The following is a 19,126-nucleotide window of genomic DNA, read 5'->3' on the forward strand; positions in this document are numbered from 1 at the left end:
CTGGGTGCACCTCGATGCGGCTGTGAGTCAGCGGTCTGTGATACTTAATCCCCGGCTACGTGTGGAGGGGGGACACTGAGCCCGGCATGCCTGAGGACACGCAGGCAGGTAGGTACCCTGCCTCAGGCCAGGTGGGACATCCAGCCCTGGACACTGCGACAGAATGCTCGCTAAGCGGGAGACAGCAGAGTCATCTGTCCCTCTGATGGCCATGCACGAATATGGCCTCCTCTGTGAGTGACTTTGGAAAACATGTTCCCCTCCAGGCAAGGGGATTGTTGAGAAGACCCCAACGTGACTGCAAGGGTCCCTGGGTGGTTCAGAGTTGGCGGCCAGTTGGCCTTTCAGCCCTGACCTCTCACTGTGGCCTTGGGAATGGTCCAGCCAGAGCATTGCAGGAGCAGCTGCTCTCACCTGGCCCTCTCTGGCCTCCCAAGGCCGTTACCCACTGCCCACACCCAGCCAACCAGCTACGCTCCAGGGATTCCTTGACTTTGGAAAAAGAAAACACGTCCTGTGTCTAGCTTGAGTTTCCCTCCCCACAAGGTCTAGAGCTTAAACAGAGCGAGAGGTGTGCGCGGTGAGGCCTAGGTCTCCTCGGCGGGTCAGGCTGTGAAAATGTTGAAAAACAGTGGAGAACAACAACAAAAAAATCCACCTTTGCTGACCCTCAAGCGTGTGAAGTTTCAGAGCAGATCAGCTTGCGTTGGAGAGGGCAGAAGGCGGGTTCATTCCCTGTGGCTGGATTTCCTTCCTTGGGTTCAAAGAAATTCTACTTGCTGCAAAAAATAAAAATAAAAACAAAACACTCCCAAGTTAACTGGCGATGTCACCTGGTTTAGGGACGGTTGCGTTATTGTGCAGATAGATAGATCTGGGGGTGGGGGAGGTTATGTAGCTCTGCTTGTCATCATCTCTTACCCAAGAATTCTGTCCCGAGGAGAAGAAAAAGGAAGGACAGAAGCCACACAGCAGACGAATGCTGGAGCAAGAGAGGGACAGGCACGCCGTCTGCCTCCCACAGGGTCCATCTACTTGGCGGCCGAGACTATGGCCCGGCCATGCTTATGAGAACTGGACTCCCCAACGGGCCACCAGAAGGGGCTCTTGTCACTTCCCACCTTTCCTAATTAAACAGCAGGTCTGGCAGAGCAGGAGAGCAGGACTGGCCAGCCGGCCATAACCCGGGAGGAGGGGCCAGCTCTGCCTTGTGTGGGGGAAGGTTGTGCCGAAATGCTCCGGCTGTTTCTGTGCCCCCGTGACTCAGGCTCTAGAGGGAGCAGGGCAGAATCCATCTGGAAGGTGTCTGCATAGTTCTGCAGGATGTAACCACCATCTAAGTAGAGACCCTCTCCTACAGAAAGTTAGTCTGGTAAGATGGGGTGGATGGAGCGTGCGTTCCGGGGCGACGTCACAGGTCTTCACCCACCGTGTCTGTCGCATGGTGCCCAGGCCGCTGTGCCCGTAGGACATGTGGTCCCCCTCTGGGCTACATGTGCCCCCCAAAACTTGTGGTCTGTGATCATGAGAACTCCTCCTCTGACTTGGGTACTTTGCTTCTCTTCCGAATCAAGGGGGTGTGACAGGGGAGGGGGTCTTTCCTTGTTTGTTCCTCATGGTAACCCAGCAGCTGGGCTAGTGAGTTTGGCTGTGTGAGCCTTCAGCTGGAGCTGAGGACTGGGAGTCAGAAGGGGTGGTGGGTGCCTGACGGAAAGACCTCAGGGATCAAGGCACACAAGGCAGAACCAGGTGGAGGGACTTGGAACTGGACACGGGATTGGCCATGCCGCTGTCCCCAGCTAGTGAGGGTGATGTGTGAGCATCTCTTTGATAAGGGCACTGACCCCACGTGTGACAGCTCTGCCCTTGTGACCTAAGGGATCACACCAAAGGCCCGTCGCCTCCTGCTGTGAGAGTTGGACGTGTGACTTGGAGCAGGGGGGGGGGGCACACGGACGTTCACTCCATAGCAGGCGCTGAGTCGAGATGCCTCTGCCTCCTGGTCACGTCCTGCCCCGAGAGTTGCCCTGCCCAGGTTAACCCACGTCCAACACAGGGTGGGGGGATCTGAGGCCTGGGAGAACGACCCTGTGGAGAGGACGCCAAAACCTAAGGGGTGTGTGATCACTGCAGGGTCTCCCCTTTCTTCTGCCACGGCTTGTTAGTAAGTTCTACATGGGCACAGAGAGTGCCCGGAAAGAATGCTGGCAGGGATGGAACAAGGGGCAGGTGTTTCCGACGCCGACGGCACCTTGTTCTGGGCCTGCCAGAGAACAGTTCGTGTCCCCACAGCAGAACGTCTCCAAAGAAAATGGGTCAAATCGTCATCGGTCGACAAGTTCTTTCTCAATCTACCCTGATGTGTACTTGAACGTCTCTATCTCACCCACCCCACCCGCACGCAAGGGCATGGGCACGCCTTCTTTCTTGCTTGGATGGCTCCAGAAACCTCCTCCATGGGGATCTGTGTCTCTGTTCACCATCCTCAGTCTAAAATGAGACCTCTCCAGGCCCTGGCCGGTTGGCTCAGTGGTCGAGTGTCAACCTGGTGTGTGAAAGTCCTGGGTTTGATTCTTGGCCAGGGCACACAGGGGAAGCACCCATTTGCTTCTCCACCCTTCTCCCTCTCCTTTCTCTCTCTCTCTCTCTCTCTCTTCCCCTCCCACAGCCAAGTCTCCATTGGAGCAAAGTTGGCCCGGGAGCTGAGGACGGCTCCATGGCCTCCGCCTCAGGTGCTAGAATGGCTCTGGTTGCAACAGAGCAACACCCCAGATGGGCAGAGCATCACCCCCTGCTGGGCATGCCGGGTGACCGGTTGGCACATACGGAAGTCTGTCTGCCTCCCCACTTCTTTGAAAAAATACATAAAAAATAATAATAAATTAAAAAATAAATAAGATGATACCTCTCCAAATGATGAGTTCTCCAGTGACAGACAGATGTGTTTAAAAGGGGGACAGGACGTGATAGAGTTTCCGAGCTGAGGACACTTAAGGAGCTGGCTCTGGAGTCAGCTTCAAACAGTTCCCTGTGGAAGCCGAGGGTTCAGAGCATTCTCAGGAAGAGAAAGAAATTTGCTCTGGAAAGAAAGGAAACTGCGGGCCCACGCACGGGGACCGCCTCTCGTTCAGCTTCTCAAAGAAAAGCACTGTGCCTTTCTCGTATTTCACAGGTGACATGTGTCACGAAAGTTGCGCAAAATAACCCTACCCTGACAAGGAGCTGCATTCGCCTGGGTTTCCTACGTTATTCTACTCTGTCTCTTTTTAATGCTGCTTGGCATGCCATTGGTGACAGGATCGGTTCATTGCATAACATAAATCCTGCTTTTTATGATCTTAGGAGGGTAGTTGTCCTCATTTGCTGGTTTCCACATCCCCACCAAGTGGTCAGTCTTTCCAGCTTTTTGCGGAGGCCGGCGGAGGGTCTGACTTCCCATTCAATATTCACAGAGGAGGTATTCTCTTTTATTATTATTATTATTATTATTATTATTATTATTATTGGATAGGCTGGGCTGTAATTGTGAAGAACTGTCACTTAGTTCTAAGTTTCAGCCAAAGAGACCCTTTTTCTTTTTTGACAGAGAATCAGAGAGAGGGAAAGATAGGGACAGACAGACAGGAAGGGAGAGAGATGAGAAGCATCAATTCTTCATTGAGGCACCTTAGTTGTTCAGTGATTGCTTTCTCCTATGTGCCTTGACCAGGGGGCTATAGCAGAGTGAGCGACCCCTTGCCCAAGCCAGTGACCATGGGCTTCAAGCCAGCGAGTATGGGCTTTAAACCAGCGAGCATAGGGTCATGTTTGTGAACATACGCTAAGCTGGTAAGCCTCGCTTGACCCCTCGCTCAAGCTGGTAAGCCTCCGCTCAAGCCAGCGACCTCGGGGTTTTGAACCTGAGCTCTCCATGTCCTGGACCAACGCTCTATCCACTGTGCCACCACCTGGCTAGGCAAAGAGACTCTTAAAAAAAGACATAAAATAACTCGCGGGGAACCTCTGAAGCCTGTCTGATGAGTTGATGAGGATGTGTCCACCTTGCACATTTCGTCTCTGGTTTTAAAAATGTCAGAAGCGTTTTTTCTTTTTTTCGTGCGTGGTCGTGGTTCTTTCTTTTTCATCCCCCTCCTTTGAGAATTGGCCGTCTGTAATTAGGGGGACAGGACATGGTGGTCCTCGGGGTGCTTTAAGCTGTGGAGCCTTTTGTTATCATGGCACGCAGCAAAGGTCATTAGAACGTTCCCAGTGTGTCCCAAACCTGTTGTAGGAGATCCCTGCTGCCAGGACACTGACTCTCTGTTCCCTGGAACCGTTGTGGCCTGTGCCAAAGGTGTGCGTATGGGAGCGCGTGATGCTTGTCGTCTAAGACAGGACAGTCACCCTGACAACGTGTGGCTGGGGAACCGTGGTACTGAGCACAGATACTATTATTCCTGCGAGTCACATCAGCTAGGCTGATGAATATTTTAGTTAGTATCAAGATAGCAGTATTAATATTGTGTCAGTGTTTTTCTCCCCAATTATTTTTCCTTTTTTGGGGGGTAGGGGAGATAGTCTCTACCTGGATAATGGAAGACTTTTGTCTTTTTAATTCTGAGCACATCAACGTGCATAAATTGACATGGGACAGAATCACTCTAGACCAGGATCTGCCAGCTTTTTCTCCCAGCAAAACCAAAAACAAACAGATAGTAAATACCTCCTACTTTTCACCGGTTACATGGTTTTTGTCACTGTGTCCGCTCTGTGTTTTAGTGCACAAGCAGCCACTAGATAAAATACGTAAGGGGTGGCACAGCTGTGTTCCAATAAAACTTTATTTAAAAAGCAGGAAGTGGGTGGGTGTCGGCCCCGTGGAGCAAGGTCTGTGATCCTGATTGAGGTGCTTGCCTATTTGCTGCCGGGAGAAATTCATATCCATCGGATAGGTCTAATGAGACAGATCAGCAACCTGTTCCTTTCTGATTTAATTGGCCATATGTCAGGAGGATGCTCTCTAGGTGACTGGTAGGAGTCAAATGAGCCCATTCTTTAATATAAATCTTTCTCCCTCCCTCTCTCTTTTTTTCTCCATTTGTTTTTCCTCCAGAGATTCTTACCTTGCTGCTGATACATTCCTTTTCTTTTCTTTTTAGAGGATTGTAAGTTAGAAGTAGCTTTTCTTGCAGGTGGTTCATGCTAAAATCTTCAAAAAATCTTCATGATCCTACCCTAAAGACCTGACTTTGACCTTGTAGCAACAAGGCAGCCGGCATGCCCGTTTCCCCTAGGTGCTTTTGCTGTCTGCACATAGTAGGTGATGGAAGGGTGCTTGGACTGAAGCTGCTTTAGCCGATTGGCTACTCAGGGTCAGGGGAGCGGAAATGGGAGGAGGGAGAGATGGCCCCCGAGCTGCAGTGGGACCTAGGCCTGGGGGTCTGAAGCCTGACCTCAGTGGACACACCAGGAGGGGACGGAAAGCCCTGGGCTGATGCAGCAGACCCACGTGAGCAGCCCCGTGTCCGGGAACACCTGCAGAAGGACTGCTGTGCCTCTGGTCCGTTCGAGGAGGTTTCCAATGAGAACGGGGAGGTGGGTAACGGGGCCAGGTCAGCAGCTGGTAGTGTCCTGGCTGGCAGGCAGGCCCGCCCGCCCTGTGCTCCGCCAGGCTCCGGCTACCCTTGACCCCGGCAGGTATAGGGAAGAGCCGGCTTGGCCAAGGACCGAGCACCAGTGCTGTCCCTGCGCAGGGTTGCAGCCTCTTTGGATGTGCTCAGGTGTGGATTGAAGGTCCATGGCTGACAGCAGCTGCTTTTCTCCCTGCTTCCTGGGCATGAGGGGCAGTCGCCTCTGGCAAAGGCTGAGATGCTGGGAAGGCCCTGAGCTCCTTCCAGCGGGGTCCATCCTAGACACAAAGGGCGGGGCTCTCCCAAACCAAGGCCTGCACCGGACCCTCCCGCTGCCCGTGCACAGACCAGTCCTCAGGAGCCTCCTGTTTGGAGAATAAGGAAGGCGGCTTCAGCTCAGGCACTGGGCAGGTGTTTGCGGAGACACAGGAAGAGTGTGTGTGTATGCACGTGGGCGCATTGGTGGTGTGTAACCCAGGCTTGATCAGCACAACGGGATCTAAACACCAACTCTGCCTTTGGCTGCTACCATCTGACTTTGGGCTTCCTGATTATTTTTTTATTTTTCATTTTTCCGAAGCTGGAAACGAGGAGGCAGTCAGACAGACTCCCGCATGTGCCCAATCGGGGTCCACCCGGCATGCCCACCAGGGGGTGATGCTCTGCCCCTCTGGGGCGTTGCTCTGTTGCATCCAGAGCCATTCTAGCACCTGAGGCAGAGGCCACAGAGCCATCCCCAGTGCCCGGGCCATCTTTGCTCCAATGGAGCCTCGCTGCGGGAGGGGAAGAGAGAGACAGAGAGGAAGGAGAGGGGAGCGGTGGAGAAGCAAATGGGCGCCTCTCCTGTGTGCCCTGGCCGGGAATCGAACCCGGGACTCCTGCACGCCAGGCTGACGCTCTACCGCTGAGCCAACCGGCCAGGGCCGAGCTTCCTGATTAATTCAAGCTCAGTTTCCTCCTACCTAAAATGGGGCCATTAGTGTTACAGACTGACTTATGTCCTTCCTCCAAATTTTTGTTGAAGTACTGACCCCGGTGCCTCAGGATGTGGCTGTGTTTGGAGAGGTAACCTTTAAAAAGGGGGTGATTAATAATGGACACTTCTTCTAGGAAGACTTGCAGATGGCCAACAGACCTGGGAAATGATGCTCAACCCCGCATATTATCAAGGACATGCCGATTAAAACCACCTCCAGACGTCACCTCAAACCTGTCAGAATAGCCGTCATCAGTCAATCAACAAACAACATGTGTTGGCGAGGGTGTGGAGAAAAGGGAAAACCCTCTTGCCCTATTGGTGGGCATGCAGATTGGTGTGGCCACCTGTGGAAAGCAGTATGGAGTTTCCTTGAAAAGTTAAAAATAGAATTACCATATATGAAATACCCAGCCATTCCACTTCCGGGTATTTACGCAGAGAAAACAACAGCACTAATTTGAAAAGATACCTGCACCCCTGTGTTCACTGCAACATTATTTATAGTAGCCAAGATGTGGAAGCAACCTAAATGTCCATAGATGAATGAACGGATGAAGATGAGGTGGCACAGCGATACCATGGAATATGACTTGGCCATGAAAAAGGGTAAAGTCATGGCATGTGTGACAATCTGTACAGTCCTAGAGGGCACTATGATAAGTAAAGTAAGTCATTTATATGTAGAACCTAAAAGAAGTAAAATCAATAAATGAAACAGAAACAGAGCTATGGATATAGACAGCAAGCTGATGTTTCAGATGGGAGGGGGTGGGGCGATGGTTAAAAATAAGTTAATTAACCTAAATAAATGAGGAGGGTTTGCCAAAAATAAGAAAAAAAAGTTAACCAAGTTGTTTGGGACAGGAGATTGTTTACTGAGTCATCTGTGTAGTATCTGGAAATGACATGCCCTTCCATTTTCTTTAAAAGTCATACGCTACCCGGTAAAATAAAAAATAAATAGAACGAAAGGGGGATTATGGTAAAATGAGGTAATCTGGGCAGGCCCTTGTCCAGCCTGATTGATGTCTTTGTAAGGAGAGGAGAGCTGGACACAGGCAACAAGCACGGAGGGGCGACCCTATGAGGTCACCCGGAGAGGACAGCCGTGGAGAAAGGCCTCCAAGGGGACCGACACCTCCGTCTTGAACTTCCGGTCCCTGGAGCTGTGAGAAAGGACATCTCTGTTGTAGAAGGCACCAAGTCCGTGCTACACGGTTGTGGCAGCGTTGGTAAATGTCTGCAATATGTATCTCAGAGACCTTTAAAGATTAACTGAGCTACCGTACAGTCAAGTGCTCACAGAGACCAGTGACATATTCTCAATAGTCCCATCTCCAGGCATTTGATAGCAGTACAGTGGTCCCAGGGGCACGAACCACTGAGGTCCAAGTTCTGGTGTGGCTATCTCCTGGCCGGGGGAACCATGGGTCTCATATTTTCTTTTTTTTCATTTTTCCGAAGCTGGAAACGGGGAGGCAGTCAGACAGACTTCTGCATGCGCCTGACCAGGATCCACCCGGCATGCCCACCAGGGGGCGATGCTCTGCCCCTCTGGGGCGTCACTCTGTCGCATCCAGAGCCATTCTAGTGCCTGAGGCAGAGGCCACAGAGCCATCCTCAGCGCCCAGGCCATCTTTGCTCCAATGGAGCCTCGGCTGAGGGAGGGGAAGAGAGAGACAGAGAGGAAGGAGAGGGGGAGGTGTGGAGAAGCAGATGGGCGCTTCTCATGTGTGCCCTGGCTGGGAATTGAACCTGGGACTCCTGCACGCCAGGCCGATGCTCTACCGCTGAGCCAACCGGCCAGGGCCGGGTCTCGTATTTTCAATTCTCCAAATATCAATTTCCTTTTGCAAAATGAGGGAAGAGGAGAGCCTGCCTCGCAGAGTTGCTAGGCGTTGGAATGCCATCGCCACACTGTTATTGGGGTGAGAAAGCGTTGACCGGCTCCCTTTGCAAAATACTATAGTTCCCCATGTATAAGATGTACCTTAATTTTGGGGCCCAAAATTTGAAAAAAAAAGTATTACATAAAGTTATTGAATTCAAATTGTTTTTGTTTGTTTTGTGAAAAAGACAGAGAGAGACAGAGAGAGGGACAGATAGGGCAGACAGGAAGGGAGAGAGATGGGAAGCATCAATTCCTCATTGCAGCACCTTAGTTGTTCGTTGATTGCTTTCTCATATGTGCCTTGACCGGGGGTGAGGGGGCTACAGCAGACCGAATGACCCCTTGCTCAAGCCAGCGACCTCGAGCTTGAGCTGGTAAGCTTTGCTCAAAACAGATGAGCCCGCGCTCGCTCAAGCTGGCAACCTTGGGGTCTCGAACCTGGGTCCTCCTCGTCCCAGTCCGATGCTCTGTTCACCGCACCACCGCCTGGTCAGGCTTGAACTCAAGTTTTATTCATCTTAACATTCATACAACTCCTCATCACTGTCAAAACTCCCATCTATGAGCTTGTCCTCATCTATGTCTGATGATGAATCACTGTCTTCATAGATTGCCTCATCCTCAGTTCCATCGATGGCACTGGAAATGCCACCACCACCACTGTATAAGAGGCACCCGGTTTTTAGACCCCAAATTTTTTGGAAAAGGGTGCGTCTTATACATGGGGAAATACAGTATATCTAATTAGCAATTAAATCCCCATTGAGGGAGGGGTGGGAAGGGGGTACAGAGATACTTTTTGCGACACTCTTGTCCCTACTGGATTCACCCTAATTCTTCTCTGAGCTGTATTCCTGCAGTCTAGAATTAGTGAAAGCCATACTATGTCTATAGGCTATTTTCAAGAAATGTATCCATCCTTGTTTTATTTTTAATTTTTTTTTGTCTGCACAGCCGTGGGGGGGGGGTAGGGTGGGCACTGTGTCCTCCATTGGCCAGTTGTTCATCTCTCCTCTGCCCAATGAGTTTTAGACAATAGTGCTGATAACACACACAGGGGAGTTGAGTTTGAGTCACTCCCAGGAGGCGGGGTCTCTCTCTCTGTCAACAGCAATAGTCCCAGATCTTTAACTTGAAAGGTAAACTTGAGCCAAGTGTTTGTCCTCTGGAGGGATACTACCTACTTTTAAAGTGCGGATAAAAGGGGCTCTTTCTCTCTCTTACTGGAGCTACCCTCTTAACCGGTTTTTAAGTGGATGATGCAGCATGTTGACGAGAGGCACAGTGTTGTAGAGCAGAGCTCTGGAACTGTCTGATGGGAAATTGGCATGATAAAAATCTGCATAATGAAAATCTGCATGATGGAAATTGGATACCCACAGAGGGTACATCTTCCCTATTCCCCCTCCACCCGCACCCCAACCCCAGGTGGCCACCAACCATTCCGTTCCCTGCTTCTAGGAGTTGGATTATTTGAGATTCCTCAGAGCAGTGGAATCCTGCAGAATTTGTCCTCTTGTGACTTCCTTACTTCGCCCTGATGACCTCCGGGTCCATCTGTGTCTTCATGTTTCACAGAAGTCTGGCCCTTTCTCTGTTTTAAAAGCAGTCAAGGTCAGGTATGTAGAAAAGTTGGTCATGGGGGACCCTGGTGCCAGAAAACCCCAGGGAAAGGTCTGGGCAGCACAATCTGTCTGTTCCTAGACCAGGTCTCCCCGCCTGTTCCCACCCCAGGGCTCTTGAAAAGCAGTGTGAATGAATGAGGTTGAGGAGACTTTGGGGAGTGCTGGCCAGACCAAGGCTCCAGTGATCTGACCGAATGTCAGCAGGAGACTCCTTTGAAGTATCAAGTAGCATCTTGCAAATGTGTGCAAACTTTACATTATATCCATATTCATTTTAGATGTAAAGTAATATCTGAGGTCTTTTACTGGGTTGTAACACAGGAGGCTTGAAGGAAGGAGTTTCATGTTGTCCCCTACCGCACAGACACACCTGGGCACCCGGGGGGGTGCCACCAGCTCAGCTTAGACCTGGGACTCCTCCCCCCTGTTGTTTCCCCGCCCTTGGGTGTCAGGGTGTCAGTCCTGGGGGATGGCCATGGCCATGACCTCCTAGAGCGAGAGCACGTTAGCAATGGACCCTTTTGGAAATTTTAACAGATAATGGTTTAAGGTCTAATCCACCTCGGGGGTTTTAACTGACATAGAAACTGGAAGACAGACCGGTTCTGAGATGCTCAGGCATCTCAGACTGAACCGGAGACTGTGATCTCACCTGTCACCACTGTTCTCCTGGGGCTGCTGTGGTCCAGAGATGAGAGGTGACAGTGATCCCTAACTTCACTGCCCAGGCCTATTCTCTGAGCCTTTGCTACTGGAGCCTCCATCGCTTGGGGTCCTCCGTGGCTTCACTTACCCTTTAGGAACCTGTAACTGCGTGAGGATCCCCCCGCCATGGTCCGGGTGGTGCACTCCCCTCAACACGACCGCTGATCGCTCCTGTTCTACATGCTCTGAGAGCAGAGCCAAGGGTTGCATTGGTGGGGACCCTCACCACTTAACTTCCCAGCCCAGACACTTCTCTGTCCTGCAGGGAGGTGGGGGTCTAGACACAGGGAAACTCGACACAGAGCACAGCCTTCCTCTAGGAGAGGTTTCATCTGGGTGCTCTGTTGTTGTACCCTTGGCGGAGCCACATACCTGCTGGCTGTGCCAAGGAGAGGCTCAGAGCAGAATGTAGATGGGCCTGTGGCAGGAGGGACCAGGGCGTCCAGGCACCTTGGTCACTCTTGGGATTTCATCTGTCAACCCTAGAGGACACAGAGCCCTGGATTCAGCCAATGTGTGTTTCGTAAAGCTGTTAGCCTTTACGAAACACAGGCTCCTCAGTGTCTGATTCTTTTTAATAACAAGATGACTGGGGTGCAGGGGGTGGGGAGGCTCTTTGGGAAGGAAAGTTTTCCTTGAAACAGCCTTGAAATGGACAATATGGACAATGGAAATGTATCTCCTTTGCCTTGTTTCTGCAAGGAACTACTAGAAGTCTTACAGGGGCGCAAGGGGAGAGCCCACTGCAGAACGTTTGTCCTGCTGTTTGTAGAGTGGCTTCACTCTGCCCCACCGGAAGCCTTTCAGTGCAGGTAGCAGGTCAAGGCTAGGAGGACTTGGAGAAGTATGAACAGAGGGCACTTCATACACAGAGGGGCAGCAGAGACCTCTGGCCCTACATTGGTCCAGGCTTCTGGAGACCAGAAGGTATTCCCACCTGCAAACTGTTGGCTAGTCCTGCCCACATGGCTTCCTTTTCCCCAGACCCCTGTGTCCTCCGGGGGGCGGGGGGAGGGCGATGCAGCAGCCCCAGTCTGGACCAGGCAGCAAGGAGCAGAGCAGGAAGAATGGCACGGCCTTCCCCCAGCTCTGTCCCTGTTCGTCCTTGAGCTCAGGACTCAGAAGGCAGCCTTGGCCTTCCCACCAGGCTCTTGTCTTTTAACCCACGCGCCCAGGAGGTCCTGGTTGATTTTCAAAGACAAACAGGAGAGTCGTTGAGTTCAAAGACGAAGCATAAGTTTTCTGAAATGTAAGGAAAATGAAGGCCATGATTTCCACCACTAGCTTCCGGCACGACCCACCCGGCGCACAGAAAATATGCTTAGGGGATAACCTGCCTTCTCAGACGCCCCCGGAGCGCTCGGTGGAAGGGAAAACAAAGGACATCCCTCCCGCGGCTCCTCAGTGCCCCAGCCCAGGTGCGACCCGCAGTAGCTGCTGCGCAGGGAGCAGGTTCGGCCACCTGGGCAGGGCGGAGAGGGCGGGGACAAGTTCCCGCCGCTGCCCTTGGGCACACCGCTTGGGTTCCGGATCTGGGTCCCTCCGCCATCCCATGGGCCTCCTCCCGCAGGTCCCAGGCGCCCCAGAACCCCCTCTTCAGCCTCCTTTCCCATGGTGCGCCCCCTTCCCCCCCGCCCCGCTGCTCTCTGTCCCTGGTACCGCCCCCTCATCCCCCTTGGCCCCCCATCTCCGACGCCCCCTCTCCAGCCTCTTTTCTCCAGGCGCGCCCCCTCCCCAGCCCAGCCGAGCCGCAGCTGAGCATGCGCCATGCGCAGGGAGGCGGGCAGGAGCGGCGCGCACACTCGGGTCCCCTTCCTGCACCGCGCCGCCAGTTGCCGGTTGCTAAGCAGTCCTCGTTGTTTCTGTGGCGATTGCAGAGGCTGTTGCTAATTGGAGAAGCCCCGGGAAGCCGCAGCATCTCCCGTCCTCGGATCCGCTCCCTGCTCTTGGCCTTGGAAGGGGAAACTAGGCTGCTCTCTGCCCACCTTCCTTCCCTCCCTCCCCCATCCTCCCCAAAATAGCCGTGTGATTTTCTGCTTTCGGAAGTATGGAGTGAACCTTCAGGGCTCGCCGCCGATTGCGCTTTGGTGGCCCCAAACTCACCGTCAGATCGCACCTGCCCCCGAGCCGGTGAGCGCCCGGGACCGGAGATCATGACCACGGCCAAGGAGCCCAACGCTTCAGCGAAATCCGTGCAGCAGCAGGAACAGGTAACGCTGCCGGGGGACCGTGCTTGTGTGCGTGTGCGCGCCCGTGTGCCCGCGACACAGAGGAAACGGTGTTTCTGGAAGGATTTGGTGTTTGTGGTGACTCTGGCCACCTGAGCCACCGAGCAGGCAGGTGAGACCAAGAGCTGAGTCGTGCTGCGGGTCTGCCTTCCCCTCACCAGCACCCCCCCCCCCCAAGTCTCCCTTCAGAATAAAAAATCGGTCTATCTATCAGGCGTGCGGCTCAGGGGGCATCTGCTGAGGTCAACTTGATGTGAAGGGACTTGGGACAATGGCCTGACCGGGCTGAGCTGCCGAATTATCATGTGTCAGTCCTGAAGCTTCCCAAGTACTTATAATTTGGGGGGCGGGGGGGGGGAGGTAGAGGAGGTATGTAAAGCTTATTCTGACTCTGACCCTGCAGGAGGATTTTGCTTTGGTTCTAATGTAAGCCAGAGGAAGATGTGCTTAAAGGACTGTTTTTTGGATAACTGCCTCCCCCATTCCTCTTTTTTTTGCCCGAAGTATTTCTGGAGGACTTAACACAGAGTGGCACCTCATCCCCGGGTATTTAAGGAGTGTAGGCTCTCCCCTGCAGACAAGCTGCAGGGTGCAGGGACGGGGCCAAGTGGGGTCCCTAGCTCACAGATAGCAGGTCTTAAAAGGCTGCCTGGGGGTGACCAGACTGCAACGGGGTCCCTGTGTGGCAGAGAGCAGCCCGCGCTCCCGCTGCCCAGAGAGGCCCACCATCAGCAGGATCTCAGGGAGTCAGCAGCTGGGTTTTAACACTTGGGTAGATGCGATTCCCTTCCCGGAGGGGGGGGGGGGTCTGGTGGATGCTTATTTTTTTTCACTACTGCATTCTCCTCGGGCAGGTCAGAGAATCAGACCCCGGGAGACTCCAGTAGATTCAAAAAGCAGTTTGCTCCGTGCTAAGTTACCTTGACAGCATAGTAGGCTCTGATTTATTTGAGGGCTGTGCTTGCTAGGATTGGGGACCTGGAAAGAAGAGACTCCTCTATAGAGTTCAGGAAAGCAAAAAGCTTTTGGGGTGGGGGGGACAGCCGTGTGGCAATCCTATCATCAGTTATTCCCAGATCATATGCAGGCAATGTGGGATCTGTATTTTGTGTGAACTGCAGTTTTTTGGTTTTCTTTTCTTTTGGTCATTTCCTCAAAGCCCATTTTGATGCAAAAAAAGAAAAAAATCATCTCATTACTGTCATCATCATCATCACCACCATCAGCTAAAGAATTTGAGTCTAGTTTTGTTTCTCCTGCGAAGGAGGTTTGGAGAACACAGGCATCTGAGAGTACGGATGCTCAGAGCAGAACTTGTATGACGGTTAATGTTCAGTGTGGCGTGCAGACCGGGAGGCTCCCAGTAGGCATGCCGAGCCTCCTCCTTTAAAAAACATTCTGACTGAGTCTTGATTCAAATAAAGAAACATGTCCACCCCAGAGACAGCACCCTGTGACTCAAGGGGCTCCTACTCTAGCAAGGACACGAATGTGCCTCCAGGTTCACAGGCTCCGGCAAGGACTCCAGTCACATTTCTGACCGTGGGACCGAGGTACTCATTAGGGAGAGAGCGCATGCCTATTTATAGGTCCCAAACCCAGGGCGGGCACTCCAAGGCCCTGGCTGTGTTACATAAAAGGAGATCCGTGCCTGGTGCCCATTTGGTCTTCTGATACCTCCACATGCCAGGAGAGCAGAGGTCAGCAGGCTGTGGGTGTGGGAAGGATATATAAGCTCTTGTTTCACTCCTTACCTTTTGGATCATTGGAAATCCCCCATATGTGCACCTGCTTCAGTCTTGGAAGACTTCAGCAGGGGTGACCATGCCGGCCAGGGTCGCTGTGGCTCCGGGAGCCGCTGGGCAAGGCCCTGACCTTCCCGCAATCTCAGTTGGCGTCTTCTTGACACCAAAGAAGTACACTAAGCCCACCCTGTGAAGTGGAACAAGTTGAGGATCAACAGCAGAACTAGGATAGAAGAAGCCCAACGGGCAGGGGTGGAACCCAGAAAGCTTCTGTCTCCAACAAACGCACCTTTGGGGGCTGTGGTTAAAACCCTAACACACGCCTCAGAACGCAGAGAGTCAGATATAAAACACTGAGTTCATCAAAACTGTCTCTTCTCCCCGGATACCAGTTTTTAAAGGGCAGTTAAACCATTTATTCTGTGTGCTTAAACGGCGAAGCTCTGGATGAATTCTCCAATTCTTCATTTCATTATTTCCCCCCCAAAGCTCTGGGGGTAGTCCCCTACTCAGGTTGTTGGGGGTGTACAAGGAGACCAGGACAGAGGGAAATGAGAGGGAAATGTTTCTTTTCTTTTTTTTTTAAGAGAGAGAAAGAGAAATCGATGCTGGTTTGTGGTTTGGTTTGGCTTTTAAGTTGGGGATCATTAATTGCACGAACTTTACGGCTTCCTCCTCAATCACCAAGCTTTGCTTCTTAGTGGGAACTCCATGGTTGCAGCCCCCCGCCGGCTCCTACATGAGGCGTTAATCTGAGGGTTTGGGTTGCATGGAGCCTGATTCTAATGTCTGACACGCTTTTACAATTGATGGTTCTCTCACCCGGCTCACCATCTTGGCAGGCCAGCTGAGGCGTGGCACTGTTTCTTCCTGCCATGGCCGGGGGAGCTGGGCGTGGCGTGGCTGGAAGGAACTTTTGTACACTGAGGGTTACTGCCCGCTGATAAACAGAACCTGAGAAAAGGTGTGAAACCAAAGGGTTGTACTTGTTAATTAGAGATTGCTGCTGTTGTTTTTTTCCAGTTTGCTGCCAAACTGTGTACTAAAAACAGACGCATGCTGTCTGTGGGATGGTTGCTGTGTGAACGCACATGTGGGAATAAACCAAAGGCGGGGACAGACTTCTAGAGGACCATGGCACTTGCTCTTTTTGGAGATGCTAAAATCGATTCTTTTTAAATGATGTATGAACAGCCCAGAAATGTTCGGAATCTGGTCGGATGACGGGGGTCCCTCGGTGGAAACCAAGTCTGTGTTGGTCACGCAAACTTCACCTCCTCCTGCCCAGAGTTAAGCCCAGTAGATAAGATAGAAAGAAAAAACTGAGATTAGTTTGATTTACATTTAGAATGGTCTCAAAAACAATTAGAATCCCTCTTTAGAACATCAAATTAAAAATTCACAAAAAAAGCCCTGGCTGGCTGACCCGATTGGTAAGAGCGTCGTCCTAATATGCAGGGGCTGCAGGTTTGATCCCCAGTCAGGACATATACAGGAACCAGATAGGTGTTTCCGACTCTGTCTCTCCCTTCTTCTCGCTCTAAAAGCTATCAATAATTTTTTTTAATCAACCAAAGTAGAAATCTGTTTTAAAACCAGCTGTCCTCATGTCAGGGGACCTAACATTGGAAAGCAGGGATCGTTGTGTTGTAGAGAAGTAGAGGCATCAGGAAGGTGAACCCTCCATGCTGCCAGCGAGTCATGACACATTTTTGCTCTGTGAGTGGGAGTCTGTTTTTAGTGGTCATTTCTGTACGTGTGTGAGTGTGGACACACACACACACACACACACACACACACACACACACACACACAGGGGCCCCTCCCTCCCAGTCAGAGCGTGGGAAGCACCCTTGCAGGTGCACACATGACCTGGGCCCCCTTTTAGGCTCAGAAATCTTATAAATAGAATGTTCCTTTCCTTAGAAGACTGTCTTTATGTATTGGAGATATTCTGTGTGCTGTTGACCAGCTTGGCTCTTTTTGCTGTATGTCCAGTGAAGTGACCTCTGTAGCTTCTTCAGACCCCAGAACCAGCTGGTCTGACGGTACTTTGTGTAACAATTATTTTTTGTTTTTTTCTTCTTCTTCCTTCTTCCTTCTTCCTTCTTCCTTCTTCCTTCTTCTTCTTCTTCTTCTTCTTCTTCTTCTTCTTCTTCTCCTTCTCCTTCTCCTTCTCCTTCTCCTTCTCCTTCTCCTTCTCCTTCTCCTCCTCCTCCTCCTCCTCCTTCTCCTCCTTCTCCTTCTCCTCCTTCTCCTCCTTCTCCTCCTTCTTCTTCTCTTTCTTCTTTCTTCCTCCTCCTCCTCCTCCTCCTCCTCCTCCTCCTTCTTCTTTCTTCTTCTTCTTCTTCTTCTTCTTCCTCCTCCTCCTCCTCCTCCTCCTCCTCCTCCTCCTCCTCCTCCTCCTTCTTCTTCTTCTTCTTCTCTTCTTCTTCTTCTTTCATTGCACATGTCCTAATATGTAGCCCTGATAATGTCTCTTCTATTAAATTATGGGCCCCAGGACTGAGTGTTGACAGATAAGGGATATTATTTACCTGAACTGTTATGATGGTAATGCCATCACAGAACAGTTTTTGGAAGTGAGGGCAATGTCACCAACAGTGTGTTCTGTAAGGTGCTCGTTCAGATGCACACAGAATGGATATTGGGATTCTGAGCCAGGACAGACCTTCCCAGGGGCACTGAGGTGAGGACCCAGCGCAGGACCTCTGACATTCCCTGTCCAGGGTTCTGGGCATTCCATGGTGACGTTAGACACCAAACCAGGAGACCCAGCATGGACCGTCATAAGTTAATCTTTTTTTTTTTTTTTTTGTATTTTTCTGAAGTTGGAAACGGGGAGGCAGTCAGACAGACTCCCGCATGTGCCCGACTGGGATCCACCCGGCATGCCCACCAGGGGGCGGTGCTCTGCCCATCTGGGGCATCGCTCTTTTGCATCCAGAGCCATTCTAGCGCCTGAGGCAGAAGCCATAGAGCCATCCTCAGCGCCCGGGCCAACCTTGCTCCAGTGGAGCCTTGGCTGCGGGAGGGGAAGAGAGAGACAGAGAGGAAGGAGAGGGGGAGGGGTGGAGAAGCAGACGGGTGCTTCTTCTGTATGCCCTGGCCGGGAATCGAACCCGGGACTCCTGCACGCCAGGCTGACGCTCTACCACTGAGCCAACCGGCCAGGGCCTAGTTAATCTTTTTAATGTAATCATGTTAAAGGAAAAGGCACAACGGCCTCTTCAATGACGATAAATGCAGTGTTATATAAAGACAAGAAGTGGAAGGAAACTGAGGAAAAGGGAGATTCAGTATTATGACTTTTTTTTTTAATGAGCCTTTCACAGGCAAAGGGTCCTCTGGAGGTTCAGAAAGGGGCCACGGAGTCAGTACATGCACTGGTGTAGATTACATTCCATCCTGGCCGTGAGCTAAGTCATCTAAGGCTCTTGTGATGGAAAGGAATCTGGCAAGAACTGGGTGGAGAAGAAGGGATGGCAGGTTGTTAGGACTGTGTGCAGGTGCATCTGGTACCCGTGATCTTCAGGACAGGGAAAGGGGAGCTCCGTGGCTGCTGAAGGGGCTGGTGTGTGAAGGCTTTGAGGGGAGGCCTGCAGTCCTGGGCACTCGGGAGGGAGCATGTGCAGAACAAGAAAGAAGTCCGTGCCTAGGGACTCCAGGGTGGCTCAGAAGCTGCGGAGGGGTCCGAGCGCCTGACCGGGAGAAGATGAGAGGGAGAGGGGGAGGGAGCTAGCAGCATGAAAAATCTGAGGAGAGGAACGTGACTGGCCGGTATGGTACTCTTCTTTGTAGAGGGACTTTTGGTGCTGTCACTGGAGCCACCAAGGTGGCAACAAAAACTAGCAGTGCCCTTGAAGCCATAATCTATTGTGCTCCGGCGTCCACAGGTAGTTCTGAAATGCCAGTCCCACGATACATGACAAGAAGTCAGTAGGCGGGTGTCACTTAAGAGGCTTTATGAGAACCCAAACAATGCGGGGGGGGGGGAGCTGTACGCGGAGCCCAGACTCAACAATGCGGAGGGGGGGCTGTATGCGGAGCCCAGACTCAGCACAAACGAGAGGCAGCTGACTTTTCTCCCCAAGACGAGCTTTCTCTGCGTCAGACATGTTTTCCTGGGCGAGGCCATCATGTCACAGAAATGGCTGTTTAATCCTGGAATTGTCCACAGAACACCTAGCCAAGACCTTTCAAGTTCCCTCCAGAGGGGACCCTGGGGGACTTGGCCGGCTGGAGAGTGCCCTCCATTAACCTTCACTGGTGCCTCCCCAGCGCCAGCGTGCCCATGGTGGAGAATGTTGAGGTGCTAATCACTTATATAAATGAACAGTCACC

At 52.0% G+C, this 19,126-nt stretch overlaps 1 protein-coding gene across 5 annotated transcripts in view; it reads left to right on the forward strand.

Moving 5' to 3' along the window:
* Window positions 1-19,126, forward strand: part of DPP6 (dipeptidyl peptidase like 6) — a 573,115-nt gene that overhangs the window by 268,797 nt on the left and 285,192 nt on the right. Inside the window, exon 1 of one of the 5 annotated variants that reach the window (XM_066385522.1) lies at window positions 12,630-13,019. The exons of the other annotated variants lie outside the window; for them this stretch is intronic. Coding sequence (XP_066241619.1) covers window positions 12,963-13,019 — 57 coding nt within the window. The 5' untranslated portion in view covers window positions 12,630-12,962. Of the gene's footprint in view, window positions 1-12,629; window positions 13,020-19,126 lie in introns of those variants that run through there. 5 annotated transcript variants of the gene reach the window in all.

The sequence above is a fragment of the Saccopteryx leptura genome, chromosome 5 (assembly GCF_036850995.1).
Source record: "Saccopteryx leptura isolate mSacLep1 chromosome 5, mSacLep1_pri_phased_curated, whole genome shotgun sequence".
In the NCBI taxonomy this organism is placed as follows: Eukaryota; Metazoa; Chordata; class Mammalia; order Chiroptera; family Emballonuridae; genus Saccopteryx; species Saccopteryx leptura.